The 23910-nt window shown below is 39.6% G+C and overlaps 2 protein-coding genes across 3 annotated transcripts in view; one reads left to right on the forward strand and one right to left on the reverse strand.

Moving 5' to 3' along the window:
* Exo84 (exocyst 84) overlaps positions 1-8721 on the forward strand; it is a 35656-nt gene extending 26935 nt beyond the window's left edge. For both annotated transcript variants that reach the window (XM_070090975.1, XM_053783708.2), the window contains exons 13-14: positions 3635-3825; positions 5784-8721. In XM_070090975.1, the coding sequence (XP_069947076.1) occupies positions 3635-3825; positions 5784-5972 (380 nt within the window). In that variant the 3' untranslated portion in view covers positions 5973-8721. The remainder of the gene's footprint in view (positions 1-3634; positions 3826-5783) is intronic.
* A 6460-nt stretch (positions 8722-15181) lies between these two features.
* On the reverse strand, positions 15182-23338 carry LOC128693929 (uncharacterized). The gene is made up of 2 exons (XM_053783834.2): positions 21467-23338; positions 15182-17277 (listed from the first exon to the last, which is right to left on the reverse strand). The coding sequence occupies exons 1-2, from the start codon at positions 23102-23104 to the stop codon at positions 17119-17121; spliced, it is 1797 nt and encodes a 598-aa protein (XP_053639809.2). The 5' UTR covers positions 23105-23338; the 3' UTR covers positions 15182-17118.
* Between the last annotated feature and the right edge of the window lie 572 nt (positions 23339-23910).

Here is a 23910-nt window from a genome sequence, read left to right on the forward strand (position 1 = left end):
AGTGCTGCATCAACCTGGCTGTGATGGATATGTAGGCCAGTGTGCCACCAACAGCAACAACCTGGTTGTTCAGGCAAGCACCCAATATGCCCAGTCCAGGGGCAGGCTGTAGGAATAGGAAAACTCTTGAAATCCATCAAAGATATGTCTTCTTGTAACACATCCTTTTTCTTGGTTTACAGTTGTAGTCTCTGGTTGTCCTCATTGATAGAGCTAAGAAATCAATAAGAAGAAGAATTGAGGAAGGATTGTTGAGTTGTTTGGGCCATTTAGAGAAGATGGAGCAAAATAAGATGATTTCAAGAATGTATAAATTGGGGATGGAAGGAAGAATTGGGTCATCCCAGGAAACATTGGAGGGAAGAGGTAAAAGAGGTTTTGAGTGCTAGGGGCTTGAACATCCAACATGCTTGTAAGTATATGTAGGTGCATTAAATCATAATGAATGGAAACAGGGGGCTTTTGGGCTTGATATGTTGTTGGAGTGTGACCAAGGTAGCATTTATGAAGGGATTCAGGAAAAATGGTGAGCCAGACTTGTGTTCTAGAAGTGGGAAGTACAGTGCCTGCATTCTAAGAGTGTAGGTACTCCACCCTGCCTTGCTGGGAGATGATTGACATGTTAAAAAAATATGCAGTATATACTATTGCATCTTTCTTTCAACACACCGGCTGTATCCCACCGAGGCGGGGTGGCCCAAAAGGAAAAACGAAAGTTTCTCCTTTTACATTTAGTAATATATACAGGAGAAGAGGTTACTAGCCCCTTGCTCCCGGCATTTTAGTCGCCTCTTACAACACGCATGGCTTACAGAGGAAGAATTCTGTTCCACTTCCCCATGGAGATAAGAGGAAATAAACAAGAATAAGAACAGATGTTGCAGGTGTATGGTGTAGGAGGTAGGTTACTGAAAGCAGTGAAGAGTTTTTACGAGGATAGTGAGGCTCAAGTTAGAGTATGTAGGAAAGAGGGAAATTATTTCCCAGTAAAAGTAGGCCTTAGACAAGGATGTGTGATGTCACCGTGGTTGTTTAATATATTTATAGATGGGGTTGTAAGAGAAGTAAATGCGAGGGTCTTGGCAAGAGGCGTGGAGTTAAAAGATAAAGAATCACACATAAAGTGGGAGTTGTCACAGTTGCTCTTTGCTGATGACACTGTGCTCTTGGGAGATTCTGAAGAGAAATTGCAGGGATTGGTGGATGAATTTGGTAGGGTGTGCAAAAGAAGAAAATTGAAAGTGAATACAGGAAAGAGTAAGGTTATGAGGATAACAAAAAGGTTAGGTGATGAAAGATTGGATATCAGATTGGAGGGAGAGAGTATGGAGGAGGTGAATGTATTCAGATATTTGGGAGTGGACGTGTCAGCGGATGGGTCTATGAAAGATGAGGTGAATCATAGAATTGATGAGGGGAAAAGGGTGAGTGGTGCACTTAGGAGTCTGTGGAGACAAAGAACTTTGTCCTTGGAGGCAAAGAGGGGAATGTATGAGAGTATAGTTTTACCAAGGCTCTTATATGGGTGTGAAGCATGGGTGATGAATGTTGCAGCGAGGAGAAGGCTGGAGGCAGTGGAGATGTCATGTCTGAGAGCAATGTGTGGTGTGAATATAATGCAGAGAATTCGTAGTTTGGAAGTTAGGAGGAGGTGCGGGATTACCAAAACTGTTGTCCAGAGGGCTGAGGAAGGGTTGTTGAGGTGGTTCGGACATGTGGAGAGAATGGAGCGAAACAGAATAACTTCAAGAGTGTATCAGTCTGTAGTGGAAGGAAGGCGGGGTAGGGGTCGGCCTAGGAAAGGTTGGAGGGAGGGGGTAAAGGAGGTTTTGTGTGCGAGGGGCTTGGACTTCCAGCAGGCATGCGTGAGCGTGTTTGATAGGAGTGAATGGAGACAAATGGTTTTTAATACTTGACGTGCTGTTGGAGTGTGAGCAAAGTAACATTTATGAAGGGGTTCAGGGAAACCGGCAGGCCGGACTTGAGTCCTGGAGATGGGAAGTACAGTGCCTGCACTCTGAAGGAGGGGTGTTAATGTTGCAGTTTAAAAACTGTAGTGTAAAGCACCCTTCTGGCAAGACAGTGATAGAGTGAATGATGGTGAAAGTTTTTCTTTTTCAGGCCACCCTGCCTTGGTGGGAATCGGCCAGTGTGATAATAAAAAATAATAAGAACTATAAAGAAAATAGAAGAAAACCCAGAGGGGTGTGTATATATATGCTTGTACATGTATGTGTAGTGTGACCTAAGTGTAAGTAGAAGTAGCAAGACGTACCTGAAATCTTGCATGTTCATGAGACAGAAAAAAGGACACCAGCAATCCTACCATCATGTAAAACAATTACAGGCTTTCGTTTTACACTCACTTGGCAGGACGGTAGTACCTCCTTGGGCGGTTGCTGTCTACCAACCTACTATTATTACTATTACCGTCTCCTTTATTACTATTACCGTCTCCTCCTCCTCCTCCTCCCCTTTCTCCTCTTCCTCCTCCTCCTCCTCTTCCTCCTCCTTTTCCTCCTTCTCCTCTTCCTCCTTCTCTTCCTCCTCCTTTTCCTCCTCCTTTTCCTCCTCCTCCTTCTCCTCCTCCTTCTCCTCCTCCTTTTCCTCCTCCTCCTCCTTTTCCTCCTCCTCCTCCTCCTCCTTTCCCTCCTTTTCCTCCTCCTCCTCCTCCTCCTCCTTTTCCTCCTCCTCCTCCTTTTCCTCCTCCTCCTCCTTCTCCTCCTCCACTTCCTCCTCCTCCTCCTCCTCCTTCCCCTCCTTCTCCTCCTCCTCCTTCTCCTCCTTCTCCTCCTTCTCCTCCTTCTCCTCCTTCTCCTCCTCCTCCTCCTCCTCCTCCTCCTCCTCCTCCTCCTCCTTCTCCTCCTCCTCCTCCTCCTCCTTCTCCTCCTCCTTCTCCTCCTCCTTCTCCTCCTCCTCCTCCTCCTTCTCCTCCTCCTTCTCCTCCTCCTTCTCCTCCTCCTTCTCCTCCTCCTTCTCCTTCTCCTCCTCCTTCTCCTCCTCCTTCTCCTCCTCCTTCTCCTCCTCCTTCTCCTCCTCCTTCTCCTCCTCCTTCTCCTCCTCCTTCTCCTCCTTCTCCTCCTCCTTCTCCTCCTCCTCCTCCTCCTTCTCCTCCTTCTCCTCCTCCTTCTCCTCCTCCTTCTCCTCCTCCTTCTCCTCCTCCTTCTCCTCCTCCTTCTCCTCCTCCTTCTCCTCCTCCTCCTCCTCCTCCTCCTCCTCCTCCTCCTCCTCCTCCTCCTCCTTCTCCTCCTCCTTCTCCTCCTCCTTCTCCTCCTCCTTCTCCTCCTCCTTCTCCTCCTCCTTCCCCTCCTCCTCCTCCTTCTCCTCCTCCTCCTCTTCCTCTTCCTCCTCCTCTTCCTCCTCCTCTTCCTCCTCTTTCTCCTCCTCTTTCTCCTCCTCTTTCTCCTCCTCCTCTTTCTCCTCCTCCTCCTCTTTCTCCTCCTCCTCCTCTTCCAACTTCTTTAGCTCTTCTTCCTTCTCTTCCTCCTCCTCCACCCAGTTTTTCAAATATTAAGCATTGTAGCAGTTTTCTTGGGCTGCTGCTTTCAGGGTTTTGTTAAGATCACTTATGATAAAATCAGAGAACAAGAGAAAAGAATAAGAACACATTGATGATGGTTTTTCTTATTTTCAGATGAGTTGTGTGTTGGGTTAACAAACAATAGCATTCAGTTTAGCAGGGCTTTCCTTGGTTATCTGGAAGATGTCTTAAGACTGTATTGGCCAGAAACTGAACATCTTATCAATGGGTCCCTGACTGCTCTCTTCTCTGCTCAGCTTCGGCACTGCAAGTCTTCCTTAGTTGAACCTCTATTTAAAAATGAGGTAATTGATTATCCATTTTTATGCTCAGTGGCACATGCTTTGTGTCATCTGTGAGGACATGAATATCTTTATTCATGTCAGATACACTGAATAAGAATTAAATAATGTTCGTCAGTCATGATGCTTTTGTTAAACAATGATACAATTATAATTTTTATGATTTATTTCGTACAAGGCACTTGCATTTTCGTTTATTTTCTCTCTTTTTTTTTTTTTCATTTGAATTAAAGTGTTCATAATTTTTATAATATATTTCATGCATGGACCTCATTTCTCCATTAAATTTTTGCCCACTTTTTCAACTGTTAAAATTTATAGATTTTTTTTTATTTAAAATGCATAAACTCTTTAGATGCACTATAATGTATTTCTCTATACAAAAAATATGATTCTCTGCAAACGTTTCCCTAAATTGGTAGTTTTCTTGACATTTATTAGCACATGGATTTTTGATGAATTTTTTCTCGGAAAAGAAAAAGGATTAAATATTACAATTCATTTCCACTTCCACATCTGTTAGTGACAGCACTTCTGTATTATCTGTCATCAGTAACAGAATTATTCTCTGCCATTAAGATGTTAGTTTAGTCAAAGTGAGTAGGATGTGTTTTAACTTTTTTTACAGCTTGAGAAACACTAAAATAAAACTAGAAAAAATTCAAGCTATACAAATTTAAAGTAGTTGAGATAAAGTTGTTTATTGTTATTTTCAGGTTCTGCAGTCTTAGATTCTATTAATTTCTCAAATTCTTTTACACTGTGCCATAGCTAATAATAGTTATCATTGAAAGTGTGAAAAGTGAAAAGAATTGTAAGACTAAATTTTTTCTTTTTTAAACACATCTGCCACTCCCCACTGAGGCAGGGTGACCCAGAAAGAAAGAAAAATACTTTCATCATCATTCAACACTTTCACCATCACTCATACATAATCACTGTCTTTGTAGAGGTGCTCAGATATGACAGTTTAGAAGTTCCTCCAAACTGCCAATATCCCAAACCCCTCTTTTAAAGTTCAGGCATTGTACTTTCCATTTCCAGGACTCAAGTCTGGCTAACCAGTTACCCAGAATCCCTTCACAAAATATTACCCTGCTCACACTCCGACAGCTCATCAGGCCCCAAAAACCATTTGTCTCCATTCACTCCTATCTAACACGTTCACACATGCTTGCTGGAAGTCCAAGTCCCTCGCCTGCAAAGCCTCCTTTACTCCCTCCCTCCAACCTTTTCAAGAACGACCCCTACCCCGCCTTCCTTCCCCTACAGATTTATGTGTTCTCCAAGTCATTCTACTTTGTTCCATTCTTTCTAAATGACCAAACTACCTCAACAACTCCTCTTCAGCCCTCTTGACTATAAGAGTGTTGCTACCACTATACTTTTGTAAAGTCCCTTCTTTGCCTCCATGCATAACATTTTCTTGTCTCCAAAGATACCTCGATGCACCACTCACCTTTTTTCTTTCATCAATTCTATGGTTAACCTCATCTTTCATAAACCCGTCTGCTGACAAGTCAACTTCCAAATATCTGAAAACATTCACTTCTTCCATACTCCCTCTCTCCAATTTGATATCCAGTTTTTCTTTATCTAAATCATTTGATACCCTCATCACTTTACTCTTATTTATGTTTACTTTCAACTTTCTACATTTACACACCCTCTGAAACTCATCCACTAACCTTTGCAACTTTTCTTTAGAATCTCCCAAAAGCACAGTATCATCAGCAAAAAGTAACTGTGTCAACTCCAGTTTTGTATTTGATTCCCCATAATTTAATCCCACCCCTCTCCCCAACACCCTAGCATTTACTTCTTTTACATCCCCATCTATAAATATATTAAACAATCATGGTGACATTACACACCCTAACCTGAGCCTCACTATCCTCGTAAAAAATATATAAATAGAGTTCTGGGGTGTCATTGTTTTAAAATTGAAATTCTCTTTTCAGATTACTACAATTCGAAGAAATAGTGCCTTCCTTCTTGATGTGGTTCTGACTTTAGGGGAGCACCGTTATGCAGAGGCTGTAGGACGTGCTCATCCTAGCCTTCCAAATCTACACTCCCATCATGCTGCCCTCACTGGAGATGCTATCAGTGCACCCACAATTAATAAATATGAATCAAAATTCATCTAATTTAGGGTATACTCTATATATACAATAATATAATAGATGCCTTCAATGAAATGCTATTTTCTCTTGTGTACATTATGTATAGTACTTTGCACTGCATTTGAAGGAAATTAAGGATATAGTATATATATTTTTTAATTTATTTTGTCAGTTACTGTTTGGATTGGGTCACCACAACACACATACCCGTACTTAAAAAAATAGAAATAAATACACTACTTATAAAGCTTTTTGAATTAATTTAATTAAGGGGTTTGGCAGTAATTTAGTTGTGATGATTTTCTAAAAATTACCAGTTATTTTGAAAAAACTGGAATTAAATTAGTATATACATGACATGACAACTTTCAGAAATCACTTAAAAAATTAAACAATTACAGTATGTATTAAAATACATAACCTTGCTAGTACAATGGTTTGTTTATTCTTTGTGAGGCTTACAGTGCTTGTTATTAAAGTACAGTATGCCGTTGGAAGGTGCCTGTCATATTTTAATGTCCAAAATAATACCCTACCCTGATAGGTGCTTCAGGGAGACAAAAATATTATGCTGGTTTGGTAACTTATAGGGGTATGTTTCAGGATTCCCTAAACACCTTCTAGGCTTGTCTGATGGATGGACTTGGGTCAGTTGTCCCCCTGTGCCATGTGCTCTTGAGTGCCAAGTTTACCCAAAATATTCGGCTATTGACGAATTAATATGGGGAGGAGTTTGTCGCTGACTGGGACAGTTGTACAGATCATTGGATTACATAAGGCAGGCCATCAAATGAAGGAAATAGTAGAAGCCATCAGTGTGTGCGAGTGTTCAGTGAGGCCATAATTCTGTCGGTTGTTTGAAGATAATGATGATGACATGCCACACACCAAAGGCTACAAAAACATCCATACGTATGTTAACTGTAATAATGTATAGTACTTAGAAATGCTCTGTGATCATTTGCCTGAATCTTTCACTCAGTGTGGTACCAAGATTATGTGCAAGACAGTGCTCCTTGTCACACTATGAAACCTGTTAGTGGCTTTGATGACTGGCCAGGAAATTCCCCAGACTTAAACCCCCATTGAGAACCTCTGGGCTGTGACAGAGAGAGGTCTACTAGGAGAAGGTTATCAACCCACCCCCTCAGTTGGAGGATGTCAACTGGTAGTCATGGGGTGGTAATGAAGAATGTGTGTTAATCATTTCCTAGACAATTAAAGAATGTCCTCAAGTACAGGGGATGATCAATGTTGTGGTCATGGTTTGATAGGGCCGGTATACTTTAACCCTTTCAGGGTCCATGCCGTAGATCTACGGCTTTACGTTCAGGGTCCAAACCGTAGATCTACGCCATGAGCTCAGCTCATTCTGATAAGCTGTGAGTGGTAAAGTTGGGCCTAGATATGAGAGAATACATCTATGTGGTATGTGTGCACCACATAAAACAAATCCTGCAGCACACAGTGTATAATGAGAGAAAAAAACTGAGACCGTGTTTTTCGATTAAAACAGCGACTTTGCAGTGTTTTTTCATATGTTTTTTATAGTTGTATTTACGATTTCTTGGTCTCATTTGATAGAATGGAAGACATATTACAGAAATAGAGATGATTTTGATTGGTTTTAGCACTGGAAATGGCTTGAAACTGAGCTCAAAGTAGCGGAAATGTTAAATTTTTGCCGATGTTCAAGAGTAAACAAACGACCACACATGTCTAATACACGCCAGCTGGTGGGTCAGATATACATTCACAAATGTGATAATGATATTTATACAGTTATTACAATATTGCATTAGTAAATCTATTTTTTGGTTTGAATAAAACTTCATTATGTGAATAAAAAATCAAAATGGAATTCATTTGTAAAGCCTCAAAACGTAACTAATGAACAGAGGAAATGTTAGTTTAGTGCCAGGAATACCTACATTGTTTATTCTGGACCCTATTTTGAAATTGGAATATTTTGAACTTTGTGTTAAATTGGCCAAATTACCAATTTCCGATCACTTTATTTTGTAGTTGAAATAGTTGACTTGGCAATTTCTTGTGCTCAGTCGATAGAATGGAAGTAATACTAGTGAAATAGCTAAGAATTTGGTTGACTGGAATAATGTAATTGGCCTAAAATGGGAGTCAAAGTCGGCAAAATCGCCGATTCATAAATATCACTGACACATCAAAATTTGCGAGAGCATAATTTTGTCAATTTTTCATCAAATTTCGTACTTTTTCGTTTATTACTTTCAGAAAAAGATTCTCTACCATTTCATAAAAAAAAATAACATTTTTTTTTTTAATTCTTGGACCCTGGTGTGCACTTTGAAATTTGGCCTCTGGACCCTGAAAGGGTTAATGATGAGCACATGTACAGATCCTGCAACATTATTTGTCACTGTGCACTATATACCACATTGGGGCAGTTTAAATTTTATTGGTATTTTTCTTCAGTTGCAGCATTTTTTGTATAATCTGTTATATTTTCAGTAACATACACTTCCACAGTGTACACAAATATCACAGTTCAAATGACCCACCAAATCATGACCTCCCCATTCATAACTGAATGCATCCACTGTATTTCCACCTTCAGAACTCAAGTTTGGCAAAATGTTTTTATATGAGTTCTTTCATAGATGTCATCTTTTTCAGTTTTATACTTTGTTGCAATAGAGTATACTGTAGAGATATTTTTTATTTGACTAATCACTTCTCTTTTTAAATTCACTAGCCCTCTTCCACTAAGGTTGAGTGACACCCCCCCCCCCCCCCCCAAAAAAAAAAAAAAAAAAAAAAAAGAATTGCACAGATGTTACAATTCAAATGACCCTCAGAATTGTAACTTTCCTACTCCTTGTCTAGAGTGCAATCAATGAACTTCTCATGTCCATGTTTCAAAATTGGTTAGCCTGGAATTAGAAGATATGGTGCCTGCACTTTGAAGGAGGAATGGAGATGTTGCAGTTTGGAGGATCGAATTATGATGTCTGCTCACTTCTGGTAAGTCGGTAATTGTATGAATGATAATAAGTTTCCTTCTTTTCGGATTACCTTACCTTGGTAGAAAATGGCTGGTACATTAAACAATAAGTAAAAATCAGTGACTAGTTAGATTAAAAAAATCTTTACAGTATACTCTGTAAAATAAAAATGAGTCTGTAACTTCTGAAGGAATTCAGAGAAAACTAGTTTGAAAGACTTAAATTGTGGAGGTGAAAAAACGGTGGTGCACTTAATTATGTATGGGGAGGTTGTGATTCAGCGAGTCAATTGAACTGATTATGTGTGTACTTTTGGGAAGACATACCATGAGCGATGGTGAATGTGTTTTCTTCTTTAGGTCACCCATCTTGTTGGGAAATGGCTTATGTGTAAAGGAAGGAAGTTGAAAGAACATAGATAAGAGTAAGGTGGTGAGGGTATCTTAACAAGTTAGGTTAGGAAAAAGTGGATATCAGATTGGAGGGAGGGATTTTGGAAGAAGTGAATGTGTTCAGATATTTGGGAGCGGATGTGCCCTTTCATCAATTTACAACTGTAGAATTGATGAAGGGGTAAAAGGTAGGTGGTGTGCTGGGGTATCTTTGGAGACAAAGAATATTATCCATGGAGGCAAAGAAGGGAATGTATAAGATTATAGTGATACCAGCACTCTTATATGGGTATGAATGTTGCAAAGAGGAGGCTAGAGGCAGTGGAGATGATGTGTCTAAGGGCAATGTGTAGTGTAAACATTATTCGGAGAATTCATAGTGTAGAAATTAAGAGGAGGTGTGCAGGTACTAAAAGTATTATTCAGAGGGCTAAGGAGGGCTTGTTGAAGTGGTTTGGTCATTTAGAGAGGATGGAACAAAATAGGATGACTTTGAAGGTGTATAAATCTGTAGTGGAGGGAAGGAGGGGTTAGGGTCATCCTAGGTAAGGATGGAGAGAGGAGGTAAAGGAGGTTTTGTGTGCAAGGGGCTTGGACATACGGCAGGCATGTGTGAATGTGCTAGATAGGAGTGAGTGGAGACGAATGGTTTTTGGGTCTTGACAAGCTGTTGGAGTGTGAGCAGGGTAATATTTTGTGAAGGGATTCAGGGAAATTGGTTAGCTGGACTTGAGTCCTGGAGGTGGGAAGTACAATGCCTGCACTCTAGAGGAGGGTTTGGGATATCTACTGTTTTAGAGTGACATCTAGTCTGTTGTATCTGCACGCTTCTGGCAAAACAGTGAAAGTGTGAATGATGGTGAAAGCGTTTCTTTTTTTTGGATCACCCTGCACCACTGGGAGACAGCCAGATGTTAAAAAAAAAAATAACCCCTTTACTGTCAATCACATAGATCTATGTCAGTAGATCATAGTGCCCCCCAAATTTCCTGGGAGCAGCAAATTTTGGCCTAGACATGAGAGAATGGATCTGTGCAGTGGGTATGAGCATCATAAAAAAAATTCTGCCCTGTTCAGTGCATGATGGGAACAGCTAACTTCTAACCCTGTGTTTAGGTCAGAAATAGTGATTTTTTTTTTTTTTGGTGGTTTTTATGTTTTATTGGTTGGTTCTTGATGTCAGATAGATCAAAAAAAATGTACTAGTAGTATGGAGAAGACTTTGGTTGGTTTCAGATGAAGTGGCTTGAACCTCAAAGTGGCAGAAATGGTCGATTTTTAGCAATTTTCCTAGAGAAGGGCAGGGAAGGACCCTCTTGTGAAAGCTTTAAGAATGCTTATTCTTAGTTATATTAACTGAAAAAGAGGGAAAAATGTTGAATATTTGTGTCAACGGATTCAAAATGAAGGTCAAGTGTTGTACAGGAGAGGCCTGGAGCTATGGTTATGGTTTGTCCAAAACAAACACTGTAGGCTGGATTGCCTACAGTGCTTGTTTTGGACTGTATTTAAATTGGAATGCATTGAAAATAGTGTAGAATTGGCCTAATCATTGACTCTTGAGTGCTTAATAGGGTAGTTTGGATGATTGAATAGCTGGGAATTGGGCTGATTTGAGCAGTGAAATAGGCCTAAAAGAGGCCTCACACTGGGCAAAATTGCTGTTACGTAAAGTGCTCTCCAACCTCCAACTTTACACCTGTGTAATTAAATAAGTATTATTCTTCTATTTTTTTTCCAAAATAGCAACAGAAGGGGCTTTTAGTTTGTGGGATGTCAGCAGTGAAAGTATTCACAAATATATAGTAGTACATAAAATTAAGGGATTCACATTGCACATTTGTAATTGAAAAAAAATGTGCACTAATTTTTTTGAAATATTTTTCTAAAATTTTCAGTTTTAACTTCTTGGTCCAAATTCAACAGCCTGAGCTTCGCTTAGTATAATAGATTTTTGAACTATGTTAAGATATATAATTTTTTTTATACTGTTGCTCAGTGTTTATGAGTGTACCTAAAAGATAAATCTACAATATTATATGATATAATCTTGGAGTTTTGTACAGTTCAAGAGAGTAACGGAAAATAAGTGAAAACTTTTTTTTGTAATACATCTGCAAGTTTTTTTTTTTTTTTTTAACCTTCAGATATTTTACTCAAGTAAACACTAGACAATAAGTCAGTCATTAGTCTTGGATTAATTTCAAACTAATTTGTACTGCTTCCTTATCATATGATATATTAATTGCAGATGAAAGTTGTTTTTATTTATGAATTCATGATTAAACTTTGTCTTAGGTTTAGTACTCCTCAAGAACAATTATAACTGTGTTAAAATTTGCAAATTCATTGACTGTATAACAATAGCATTAATATCTAGGGATCATTAAAAGTATTTTGCAAACTTGACCACAAAATGTTTATAAATTTGAATTCCTTGATTTTTAACTGCCTTTATATGTAATCAAAGAGGATTTCTTTCTCACTTACTGGTTCTGTTTTTTAACTTTAGCATTTTATGTGAATTCCTATTAATGTTTTGCAAATTAATCATTGTTATCATGCCTTGGCTTATTTCAGAGCCTGGTATTAGCAATAGCTTTATAATTAGTTAATGTATAGGTATCTGGTATACAGTACTTTATTTAATATTAAGTAGCATCCATATTAGTTACAGGATAAAGTTGGAGCTATTTGTGAGCCTCACTAATGATTTGATTATTCGAGTTGATTCCTTGTGTTTTTGTTGTAAAAAATTTTCTTAATGTGAGTTGAAGAATGAATAATTGCTGATTAGGGATGTTCTTGAGGAAGGTACAACTAGTGAAATTGCTGATGGCTGCCCATCATGTGGAAAAGCTGTCTTAAAATTTTGGTCTAGTTGAGGAACCCTAACAACAATGATCTATGTAAGATTAAGGCCACCAAAATCTCTCCAGTGTTTAAGGCTCTGTAGAAGTAACAGGCCAGATGTACACTTGTGATTAGCTGTCTTACATGTTTTACCTTGTCTAGACATTAGATAAGATGGTGGCAGGTTTACAAGACAGCAGTGCATGATCAAGGTGAGCTGTATGAACTGTACAGGTTGAGAATTTGTTTTTTGAATATAATAAAAAAAAATTAACATATTGGCTGTCTCTCACCGAGGCAGGGTGAAAGAAGAAACAAAAGTTTTTCTTCTTTTTACATTTAGTAACTTATACAGGAGAAGGGGTTACAAGCCCCTTGCTCCCGGCATTTTAGTCACCTCTTACAACACACATGGCTTACTGGGAAAGAATTCTTCTCCACTTCCCCATGGAGGAATAATAATAATAATACTGCCAAAGGTGAGAGCAAAATTTTATCAAGCATAGTTTGCAGCCACTACTGTTAAGTAGAAAAGGCACCTTAATGTTACAAGTACGTATTTCTCTGCCTTGTTTGTACAGTTCAGTAAAGGGGGTTTCCTGGTAATCAGAGTCAGAGTTCAGCCTGAAGCCTAAAACCACCTAACTGACAACTAAGTCTACAGTTCATTTTCACACATTAGGACCATCATTTATATTATATAATCTTCAGAGTAAAGTCATTTGTTTTTTCTGTGGCAATTGTCATTTGATATTGTATATCCCAGGTACTAGTATGCTGTATATAACTGTGTTGCATAGTCATGTTCAGTTATGTTCATATTTTTATATACCTCTTCAAAACTCAACAGTGAGGGAAATTAAAAACTTGTTACACTTCCAAATTTATTTCATCAACCACAGACTACTCTTGTTTAGTCTCTGTGAATCGTCAGAGCATGAATTCCATTGCAAAAAAGTTAAACATTTAAATTTTTACACACACGGCATTCATGTATGTGGTGATGAGCAGATGATCAGTAGTTCCTATTTTCAGTACTGTCATGGACAAGTACATCTGGGAGGAGATTAAAGGGACATCTCCCACTTAAATATAGTGCCTGGGAGGGGTGGGTGAAAAAGGTGTCCTCCCTATGCCTGGAAGGGGCAGAGAGAGAATCTCCAACTTAATGTCTGGAAGAGTGGTGAAAGGAGTTGTCCTCTCACCTATAGATGCAAGTGTCTGGGATGAGGAGTGAGATAGGTACACCCACCTGGGCATATGAATGTTTATGAAGTGAAGAAATACATCTACTCTTCTTAAGTTTGATAGACTGTAGTAAGAAGGCAAATAACTGCCAACAACTTGAAGATGAACATGAATGCATTCACTTAAGACACTTTTATAGAAGATTTCTTGGTCCTTGGACCTCAGTCACTTCAAATACAGTGGTACCTCGGGATACAAACAGCTGAAAACTTGAACAGTTATGTAAGTGTATTTATGTAAGTGCTTTTGTAAGTGTATTTTTGGGGGTCAAAACAGATTAAGCTAATTTAAATTATTCCTTATGGGAACAAATTCGTTCAGTATCGGCACTCAAACAGCCTTCTGGAACGAATTAATTTCGTATCCCGAGGTACCACTGTACGTGTATCTGTAGTAATTTAGGTACAAGAACTGAAACATCTTCAATAAAGGTGTCCCAAGTGAATGCATGTGTCCATTTCCCTCAAGTTTAACAGTTTGAAAAGCACTAAACCAGAAAATACATAATCAAAATATTGATGTTTGATATTGTGTGTTCTTGGCAAGTTCAATTTCTATGGTAGTCTAATGGAAATAAAACATATATGATCACTAATCTGACCATACTGAATCCCAGCTCTAGCATTGACCTACTAGACCATACTGTGACACAGTGAAGACAGTGGCAGAGGTGTTGTATATGCTTTGGTGCCAAGAAACAGCTTGTTAACAGACCAGTAGGCTGGATGAGATTGTTAACTAACATTCTCTTATTCACCTTCCCAGACCCTCGGTGATCTCTTGTTCATCCTCCTAGACCTTTGGTGTTCTCTTGTTTACTTTCTCAGACATTTCACTGCCTTTCCAGATGTTCAGTGTTCACTCATTCACCTTCCCAGACACTACAGTTAAGATGTATTTTGTTTAATCTTCCTACCTTTAATGTTACAGGATTCAAGAACATTTGATATCTTGAGACCTGCATTATTTACCTTTATAGCAGTTTCGCATGTTTTAATATATTAACTATATAATGATGTTCAGTATATACTGATGTTGAATACATACTGTTATTAGTTAAGTTGATGCTCATGAACAAAATCAGTGGTCAAAAACAACATTCATACATTCGACCAATATTTTGAGAGCAGCATGTGAGGTCACTTTGCCTCACAGGATTGTCTAGAGTTGAAAGAAGGCAGTGTGTGGGAGACACCATCTTGGAATATAATATTGCTCTGGTATTACTTATACACACAATAATTTTCAGCAATGTGCATTCAGATTTATATATACAGATTTCTATTTTTGCTAATTTTTATATACTTAAACTTCAAACTCTATTATAGATATGAGAGTTTGATCCATATATGAAAACTGACAGTACAAGTTTTGTTGGTTTCATGAAAATTTTCCATTGTTATTGCATATATGAACTTTTATGCTTAGCCTACTATATATAGCAATTATCACTGTTTCACCAGTGAGATTAAATACACTTTGATAGAACTGATTTATCACTTAAGACTTCAACTATGTACATTCCTGTACTGCATATGATAGTGCTATATGATGCATATTGGTTCATTGATTGTTTTGAATATTGTATAATGTGCAGGCTTCATGTTAATTATCACAATGTTAAAAGGCACTTTTGCATTTATATTCAGCATGTCATCTTTTTCTGATGCAGAAAAAGTGCATAAAATACTAGTCCTTTTCATAATTAGTGTCTCCCCACATTTCAACCTTCATGGTATGAATAATAATACAAGAGTTTCTGCTTATACAACAGTTTTATAGATTTATTTATTTACATATCAGTTCCCTGAGATCCTGGTGCCAGTCCTCCACCACAGAAGTATGTTCCAGTGGCCTCAGTCCTCTAGTGCAGATGTGCCACCAACAATTAATATGCATATTACGTGAAAAAGGTTACTCTCATTTACATGTACTATGGTGGCTGGTTATCATTTTGTTTGTGTGAAATGCTAAACTAAACTAATGTGGATCACTCAGTATGGTGGAAGCTTGATCTTCCATCCACTAAGCACAACAGATGCTACCTGGTTTTACTTGGTTGCAAATTGCATCATTTATGAATATTCTGTAGTTGGTTTATGTGCTGCAGTTTAGTACCCACAAAAACTGGTAACTCCCTTCAACTGTTATGGAAAAGGACACGTGTGCACAGTTTAGAACATAAATGTCCTGAACTGTAAATGTTTAATAAATCACCTGAACAGTACACAAGTGTCCTTTTCCACAGTTTGTCAGTATCATCATACCATTTCCAACCTTTCAGCTCTTATCAGAAGAGATAGTCCTTTTAATTAAATACTTGTTACAAAAACAGCTTGGGACTTCATTTAAAGGTTTGAATACTATATTTTCCATGTCTGAATGAATATGTCAGGCTAATTTAGATTTCATCATAAAGGTATGAGGCAAGTGGTACATATTTCTGACAAAGGCGGCCAACGACAATTATAATCACTGTAATGTGAACATGTAATGTACTGTATATGGTAATCCATATGTGCAAAAAGGTTCACTTTCACACCAACAGATGACTGACGTATTTAATAGCTATGAGCAACAATGATGGAGTAATGTGCATATGCTGATTTTGTTGTGCACATTAAAGCACTGCAGAAACACGTTAATTATTGCGTACAATGATTCTGTTCAACTCAAGTAGACCTACTGCATTCTCTGGTACTTGGAAGACACTTGACCAGTCTGTACAGCACCTGTGCCAGGTCCTTAAGAGTCCCTTCTTTGGCCAAATACTATATAGTTGTGACCAGACTCTTGCACTAGCTGGGGATCTTGGGTGTAGTGGAGATGTAGCATTGGACAGTTGATAAGAGCTAGTCTTGTCTTCAACTGCCAGAAGCTTCACTGTGTCACTGACATTTCAAGCAGCAGTACAGTGTTGCCATTAGTGATAAAATATTACAATAGGCAACTTTCTTTACCATTTCAATCCATATAGTCAGATGAAATACATTTGTGTCGAATATTTAACATTAAAAAATCTGGATACAGGTTTGGGATCAACCTCATATATTAAATTCACTCATAAATAAACAAATAATATGGCAAGTCATAAAAATAACATTAATTTATACAAACATTTCAGAAGAGTCTGTCAAGGATGGTTAGTGTATGTCTGCTCAGTGTAAGACTCGAAACATCATATGTTCTTGTGATTTAGCTGGAGAAGTTAACTGTGTACAGGGTTTTAAAAACTAAGGTTTGAAGCAATATAAATTAATTTGCCAGATGTTATCAACACTATGGAATGTTTGACTTTTGTGATGATGATAATAATAGCGAGATTGATGTGTATTGTCTTATTGTGATGACCAACTTGCTAAGAGATGGATGAAGTGGTACATGGAATGAGGATGCTGATGAAGTACTCATTATGCCTCAATACATGAAGTTCATGAATATGGCAAGTAGTAAGGTGACCATGAGTGGTGTCGATCTACACATTAACAAGGCACAGAGGACAACAACTCATTGAGCTCCGGTCTGTCGACTGTCGGGTTTAGCCAAAGCTTATGTCGGGCACTCCACCCAGCAAGTAATCACCAGAGAGGTCAAAGACTCCACAGGGGGCTGACAAACTCTCCTTGAAGAAATTCCACTGTGGCCAACAGGAACCAACTAGATATGGCTAGCAGACTCCTGTCAGCTCACCAGCTAATACACATAAATATACTTGAGTTGATAGCGTAGGTTATCTGGGATGTTTGTGTCGTGGTGTTCTGGTTTTTTGAAGATCTTCTGTCCTGCCTTGTGGATGACATGACGCAGGTGACGGTGCCACTCCGGTCGTGGCTCCGTTGGGAACATAATCGCCTGTGTGGGGAAAGAGCAATAGTTAGAGCTTTCTATTAGGAATATTAGAAAAGTTCATGTGTTTTAATACAAATATTGCAATAACAGATAATTTAAATATTAACTGTAATATGAGGAGGAAAGAATACACAGTACGATATCATTCTTATATGCAAGTCTTGGCTGATAGGTATAATTTAGTATATGCAAGACGAGCAAATATCTGAATAGCATTCTTGAGCTCAAAGAACTTTGTAATTGACATAACATGTCATGTATAGAGTATGTTACCCCAACTAGTCAAGAATGTGACTTGAGTGGATGGACTGACTGAGCATAAAATTTTTGTAATTGGCTTAGCATTTTTTGTGTGTAGTGGTAATGGTTAAAATATATCCTTAAATATTTCTTGAAAAATAGAGAAAAATAAAGTTTAAGCAGAATTTTTGGTAAGAAAGGAATAACTTCAGCATCCCAGTTGGTATCACTGTTAAATATACCCTAAATGAAAAAAAATGAAAGGGATTTTTTTTTGTTTAGCCATTAAAACAAGTCTTAAAAAATTGATAAGACAAAACTACATAAGAATTTCTCATTTAAAAAGGTGAAAAATATACATTTTGTAGAACAATCACCTAAATATAATAAAATGGAAGCTCGGTACTGCTTCAAAAACTGTCTGACTGTCAATAAGCATGGAGAGTACTGTAATCAACACCCTAGTTTGGAGAGTGCAGAAATCCACCAAGCATGTGCTAGTCATACCAAGCATCAAGGAACACTACTACACATGATTTAGCACTTGGTTTTTATTGTAATACAGTGGACCCCCGGTTAACGATATTTTTTCACTCCAGAAGTATGTTCAGGTGCCAGTACTGACCGAATTTGTTCCCATAAGAAATATTGTGAAGTAGATTAGTCCATTTCAGACCCCCAAACATACACGTACAAACTCACTCACATAAATACACTTACATAATTGGTCGCATTCTGAGGTAATCGTTATGCGGGGGTCCACTGTAATAATAATACACATGAGTTGCCAGTGTGTATATTTCAGAATTCATGCACGTATTTTAATATAGTCAACTCCAGAAATTATGCCTCATTTCTGCTCAAGTATACAAGGTCTGACTGCATCCTGCCTGTGCTTTAAGTTGAGGACTGATAACCTCAAAATTACTAATATCTCCACTGTTATATGTACCTCTACCTGTATTTGACTGAAGAAGCCTTCTGTGCTGGGAAAACATTTCATCAGTGAAGATACCGAAGTGTTGCACATATATCCTAGTCATCAACTTACTGGAATCATATACCCCTTAACAATATACTTGTCTGACAGCAACACCATGGTATACCTGGTGAGGGCTTCGGGGGTCAATGCCCCCATGGCCCGGTCTGTGATCAAGCTCTGCGGTGGATCAGGGCCTGATCAACCAGGCTGTTACTGCTTGTCGCAAGCAAACCAACGTACAAACCACAGCCCGGCTGATCAGATACTGATTTTAAGTGGCTGTCCACCACATTGAAAACAGCCAGGAGACTACTGGCAATCCCCCTTTATATATGCTGGAAGGCAGCTGTACAGGAGCAGTTTTCTGTAACTCCTTTGCTAAACTGCTGAGCATGACCATTTGTCACTAGTGGGCGCCACTCGCCTGTGATGTCAGCTCCAGGTGTTATGCCTCACTTTTACTCCACCCCTCGTGGGTTTAGCACTTGGTTTTTGATTGTAACTATTTTTACTCCAGTACAAGCTGTATAGCCCTTGTGGCTTAGCGCTTCTTTTTGATTATAATAATAATAATAATAATAATACTCCAGTACATAAGGTCTGGTTGTATGTGTCTAAGTCTGAGAGCTGATCTCAAAATAACTTTTACTGTCTCCAGTGTTATATCTACCTGTATTTGAGTGAAGGACTCTGCTATGTAGGCGAAACTTTTTGGCAATAAAAAAAATGCCCAAATGTACATGTTTTACTCATCGGTATTTATACCATCAATAATATGACAGTTAACCTGGAGTTTACCTGGAGAGAGTTCCGGGGGTCAACGCCCCCGCGGCCCGGTCTGTGACCAGGCCTCCTGGTGGATCAGAGCCTGATCAACCAGGCTGTTGCTGCTGGCTGCACGCAAACCAACGTACAAGCCACAGCCCGGCTGGTCAGGTACCGACTTTAGGTGCTTGTCCAGTGCCAGCTTGAAGACTGCCAGGGGTCTGTTGGTAATCCCCCTTATGTATGCTGGGAGGCAGTTGAACAGTCTCGGGCCCCTGACACTTATTGTATGGTCTATTAACGTGTTAAGAGTAGGTATGCTAAATCTCAAGCAGCCAGACATCAATGATGCCATTTAAGTCAGTCTAGGATGCGAGGGAGAGGAGTCGCAACTCCGTAAGGATTTCTGTCTCTCAAAAGGATTGAAATTAACTGGGGAATATACACCAGGGAGATTAAATGTATATACCAGTACACAGTGGTTGAATCCTTGCTTTAGGGATGTATGAAGCTTTCAGGTTAAACTCTTAACTTGATTATAATAATTACCTCGGGGATAAAAATACATTTTCTAGCTCACGACTTACATTTTGACAGAGCCATGTACAGGTTTAGCGCTTGGTTATGATTATTATAACTGACAAAAGCCCTCGTATTCTCAAGCGTTTCAAGTTAAACTAAGAGGCAACAGTTCGCCCTTTGCCCTTCTTGCTACAAAATGTCCCTGGCATTTCCCCTTAAAAAAATAGGAAGCCTTTACCGCCACACGCAATACCAATCTTGCTTAATATCCTTCATCCCTCAATTCTCTCACATTTCCTTCTAAAAATTAAACCATCGTCACTTTAAAACCATTATTAAACACCAGGCATGTCCTTCATGGAAAGGGGGGGGGGGAGGGGATTCATTGATGACGGTGATTCCAAGAGATTAGCGCTACCTTTACCTTCCTTGGATCAAACCTGATTACTTTCCATTCCCCAGGTGCTATATGACCCATACACGCGTAGAGCTCTCGAATGAATACAACGATTAGCATTTTATTGTGAGGTAAGACACCGTAACTGGAATATGACGTCATTTATGACGATGAGTGACGTCACTCCTCACACTGCACTCGAGTTTCTTACGTCAGTCAATCGTCTTTCACTAATAATATCATAGACGCCTAACAAACACTGGATACAACGAAGTATTCCGTTAATAGATAAAAAAAAAAGTTTCTAAAACGTCGTCTTGTCTATTTTAAGGCTATTTCGTTCCTTCAAGAACTGCCTCGATGCTGGTATGGGGCTCTTGATTCAAGTAACTGGGCTTAGTCTCTTTCCTTGAATGGAATCTGATTGCCTCCCACCTTGGCGGGCGTCCTATGACCTTTATGGGCTTTACGAGTCCCCATAAATGTAATAATAGACCTTTTCAAGAAATAATAGAAAATTCTGTAAACGGAAAGAAAGGTGCTATACTTTTAATAACGTTGAGTAAAATAGCCACAACTTAATTAAGAACTAAATGAACTACAAACTCACGACACGCGCGTACTGCATTAAGCGAGACTTGCTTTAATTTCGAGATTCAGGAAATAACCTGCGTAATGCCACACATGAGAATAAAATATTCCATGCATGTAAGAAAGTTGCGCTGTATGTCGAGAAGTTTAAACTGATGCATCAAAATATCCCTTCAAAGGTTTCTTGATGCTGGTGAGGGGCTCTTGATCTATATATTCCTACAAAGGTTTCTTGATCTAAATATTCGACTTCTCCCCTTCTTCAGATCCAACATGATTGCTTCCCATTACCAGGAGCTGTATGACCCTTACGGGTTTAGCGCTTTCTCTTAATTATAATAATATAACGGCAACGTATGTTTCAGTAATCTAAAGATGAAAAGCTTTTTACAGTCTTAATCTCGTAGGATTTCAGTTTTGGATAAATTAATTGTAGCAATCTGAAGTGAGAGCTTAACACGGGTCTGCTTCTTCGTTCTCATGTCTGCTAGATAAAAAGCTTTCAAGGGTAATACCTCGATCCCAGGAATTGGGGCTACGCTCCACTCGTCTGGATAAAATCTGATTACCTCATTTCCTATGGCCCCTAGGGGTTTAGTGTTTCCCCGTATTATAAATAATCTGAGATAGAACAAAGTAAAGATAATGATACATATACAAAATAATGATAATATATAGCAAGAAAAGCTACGTACAAATTTTTCCGCGATCTTGGGCTCAGCAACAAAGATGTCCTGCAGGGTCAGGTGTCCCTGTGAGAGCAACGGTGATGAGGGTGGTGATGCAGAGTAAAAACTGGAGGTGCTGGGGTAACCCGAGAGGGAGAACAGGGCGCTCTGGTATGAGGCAGAGGTGGTAACGGTAGGCACTGCTGTGGTGGTGACTGATGGCACTATCTGCGAGGCTTTACGTTTAGGCCCATGCAGAGACTTGCGTATCTTGACGCTGAGGCGACGGAATGGCGTCTCCCTAGCAATCAGCAGTGACTCCCGTCGCGCCACTTTCCTCACTTCCTCTGCTACGCTGTCGTCCAGGGAAAGACGAGGTGGCCATTTCACTCTGGCTGAATCAGCCTTCTTTTCAGTAGATAATGGTTCCTGCATAAAGGCCACATGAAGATTACTCTTCTTCGGTTTGGCTGACTTCTCGCTGCAGCTCTCTGTCTTACTAAGGTGCAGACAAGAGTTTTTCTTCTGACAAGTATTTGGCAACATCATAGAAGAGTACGAACGTACAGATCTCTGAAATGGAGACTCCTCTGGTGTTGTAGATCTCTCGTGCATGGAGGAATACTGAATGTTAGACCTGCGGAAGGGAGTCCCAGTGAGGGGAGGCGTGGGCGGAGTCATGAAGGGAGATGGAATGTAGTGCACAGGCTGGGGTGAAACCCGTCTCTGGAACGCTGGCTGCTGGGTAGGACTGGTAGGCCACTCAAACTTGGTGTACTGGAAAGGCTGGTGATTTACGACGCCTGTCTTGCGCTGCCAGCGCTGTGATGCCCGCCGCATGAACTCTGGGTCGTTGGGAGACTGGTTCTCCTGATCTGCCAACTCTTGTTCGAAGGCCGAACGAGTTTCACCCTTTGACTCTGAGCTTGTACACTTAACGTTTGCTTTCCTGTGCGGTATTAACGGCTGAATAATATTGCGGAAACTTCTCTTTCTTAAATCTTTAGAAACTTCATTCTTCTTGGGTGCAACACCAAGACATTCGTCCCCATTCTCCGCAGCAGCTGCTAGGGTATGATGTAAACCATTCTCTTGGGCACTGCCTTTATGAAAAGATTCCAACAAGGTCTGTGACCCGACGTACTCTCCCTCAGGCGTTTGATTCGATATTACTGGAACATCAGTTTTAACACTCTTCTTTTTGAAAAACCTAGACGTAGACACACACTTCTTAGGTAGAACCATAGGTGAGTTGGACTGATGTGGCAAAGGGTGAGTGGATCTTTCCTGGCTCGCCGCCTGTTCCGGTCCAGGTGAATATACAGATTTTTCTCCAACACACTCTCCGTTGACAGCTAATATCGGCACAACAATCTGATCATGGTATTTGCAATCTGTCATCGCTGGACTGCTCGCTTTCTTTTTCTTGGCTGGAACACGGGAAGAGTGGTTGTTCTCCAATGACTCTGGCTGAGATCCTGAAACCTCGTGAGTACGTTGTCCACTAATGCTCTTGCTGGTAGCTGGAAGATGAGATAACGAGGGCACTACAACTCTGCGGAGGAATTTCCTTTTCAACGCTCTGGGACTCATTGAGTCCTTCCTCTTGGGTGGAACAAAGACAGGCGTTGACATCATTAATATATCGCCACCATTAGCTGTCATTGCGATCTAATGCGGAGGGCCACTGGGCAAATATCTTATTTATTAACTTTTACTCCACACTCGACATGTCAACCAGGGATTAAGATGATAAATCCAAGAATGACTTGTTGGTAGCCACCCTAGTGGATGTAGTAGTCACGCCGCTGTTGATGCTTGTATCAACACTCGGCAGACAACACCCACACACTAACCGCTCTCTACCACCACCACCGTCAACTTGAGACTGCGGACGGTCTCGCCGCCTTTATATACCTTCCAACATTGCTCAATATACCCGCTCCATCTCAGTACAGACTGGTGCACTCACGCACATACCACATACACGTGATCATATCAACATATACAGAACTACTTTACACAACTTCCCTCTGCAACAGAGTAAATTAAATATTGTTTATCATATAATGGTGACCGACTAGTTTGGAGATTCCCTGGTGATGACGTCACTTCCAGTGCGTTAGAGAGAGTGGTTGGCTGGAGTCCCTGGGGCGGTGGGGATCACGAGCCCTTCACATGATACCTAACCAATTACATGCCTAATCCTTAATTAAGGTGTTCAGCAAATTATAGCTCCTTGGCAGACCTATCTTAAAGATGTCTGTAATCTCACTACAAATGAGCTGTGTAAGTATTCGGTAAACACTGGAAATAAGTCACTTTACTTTTTTGGGTTATCCTATATAATTTACACTATGTACGATAATTATACTATTGTGTACCTGTGCCTAAGTAAACTTACTATTGCTTTAATTTCAACAAGCTAAGTTTAGCAGATGTGCGAGAGGTCAAAGCCCACCAGACAATTC

Source organism: Cherax quadricarinatus, chromosome 33 (assembly GCF_038502225.1).
Source record: "Cherax quadricarinatus isolate ZL_2023a chromosome 33, ASM3850222v1, whole genome shotgun sequence".
NCBI classification, from domain to species: Eukaryota; Metazoa; Arthropoda; class Malacostraca; order Decapoda; family Parastacidae; genus Cherax; species Cherax quadricarinatus.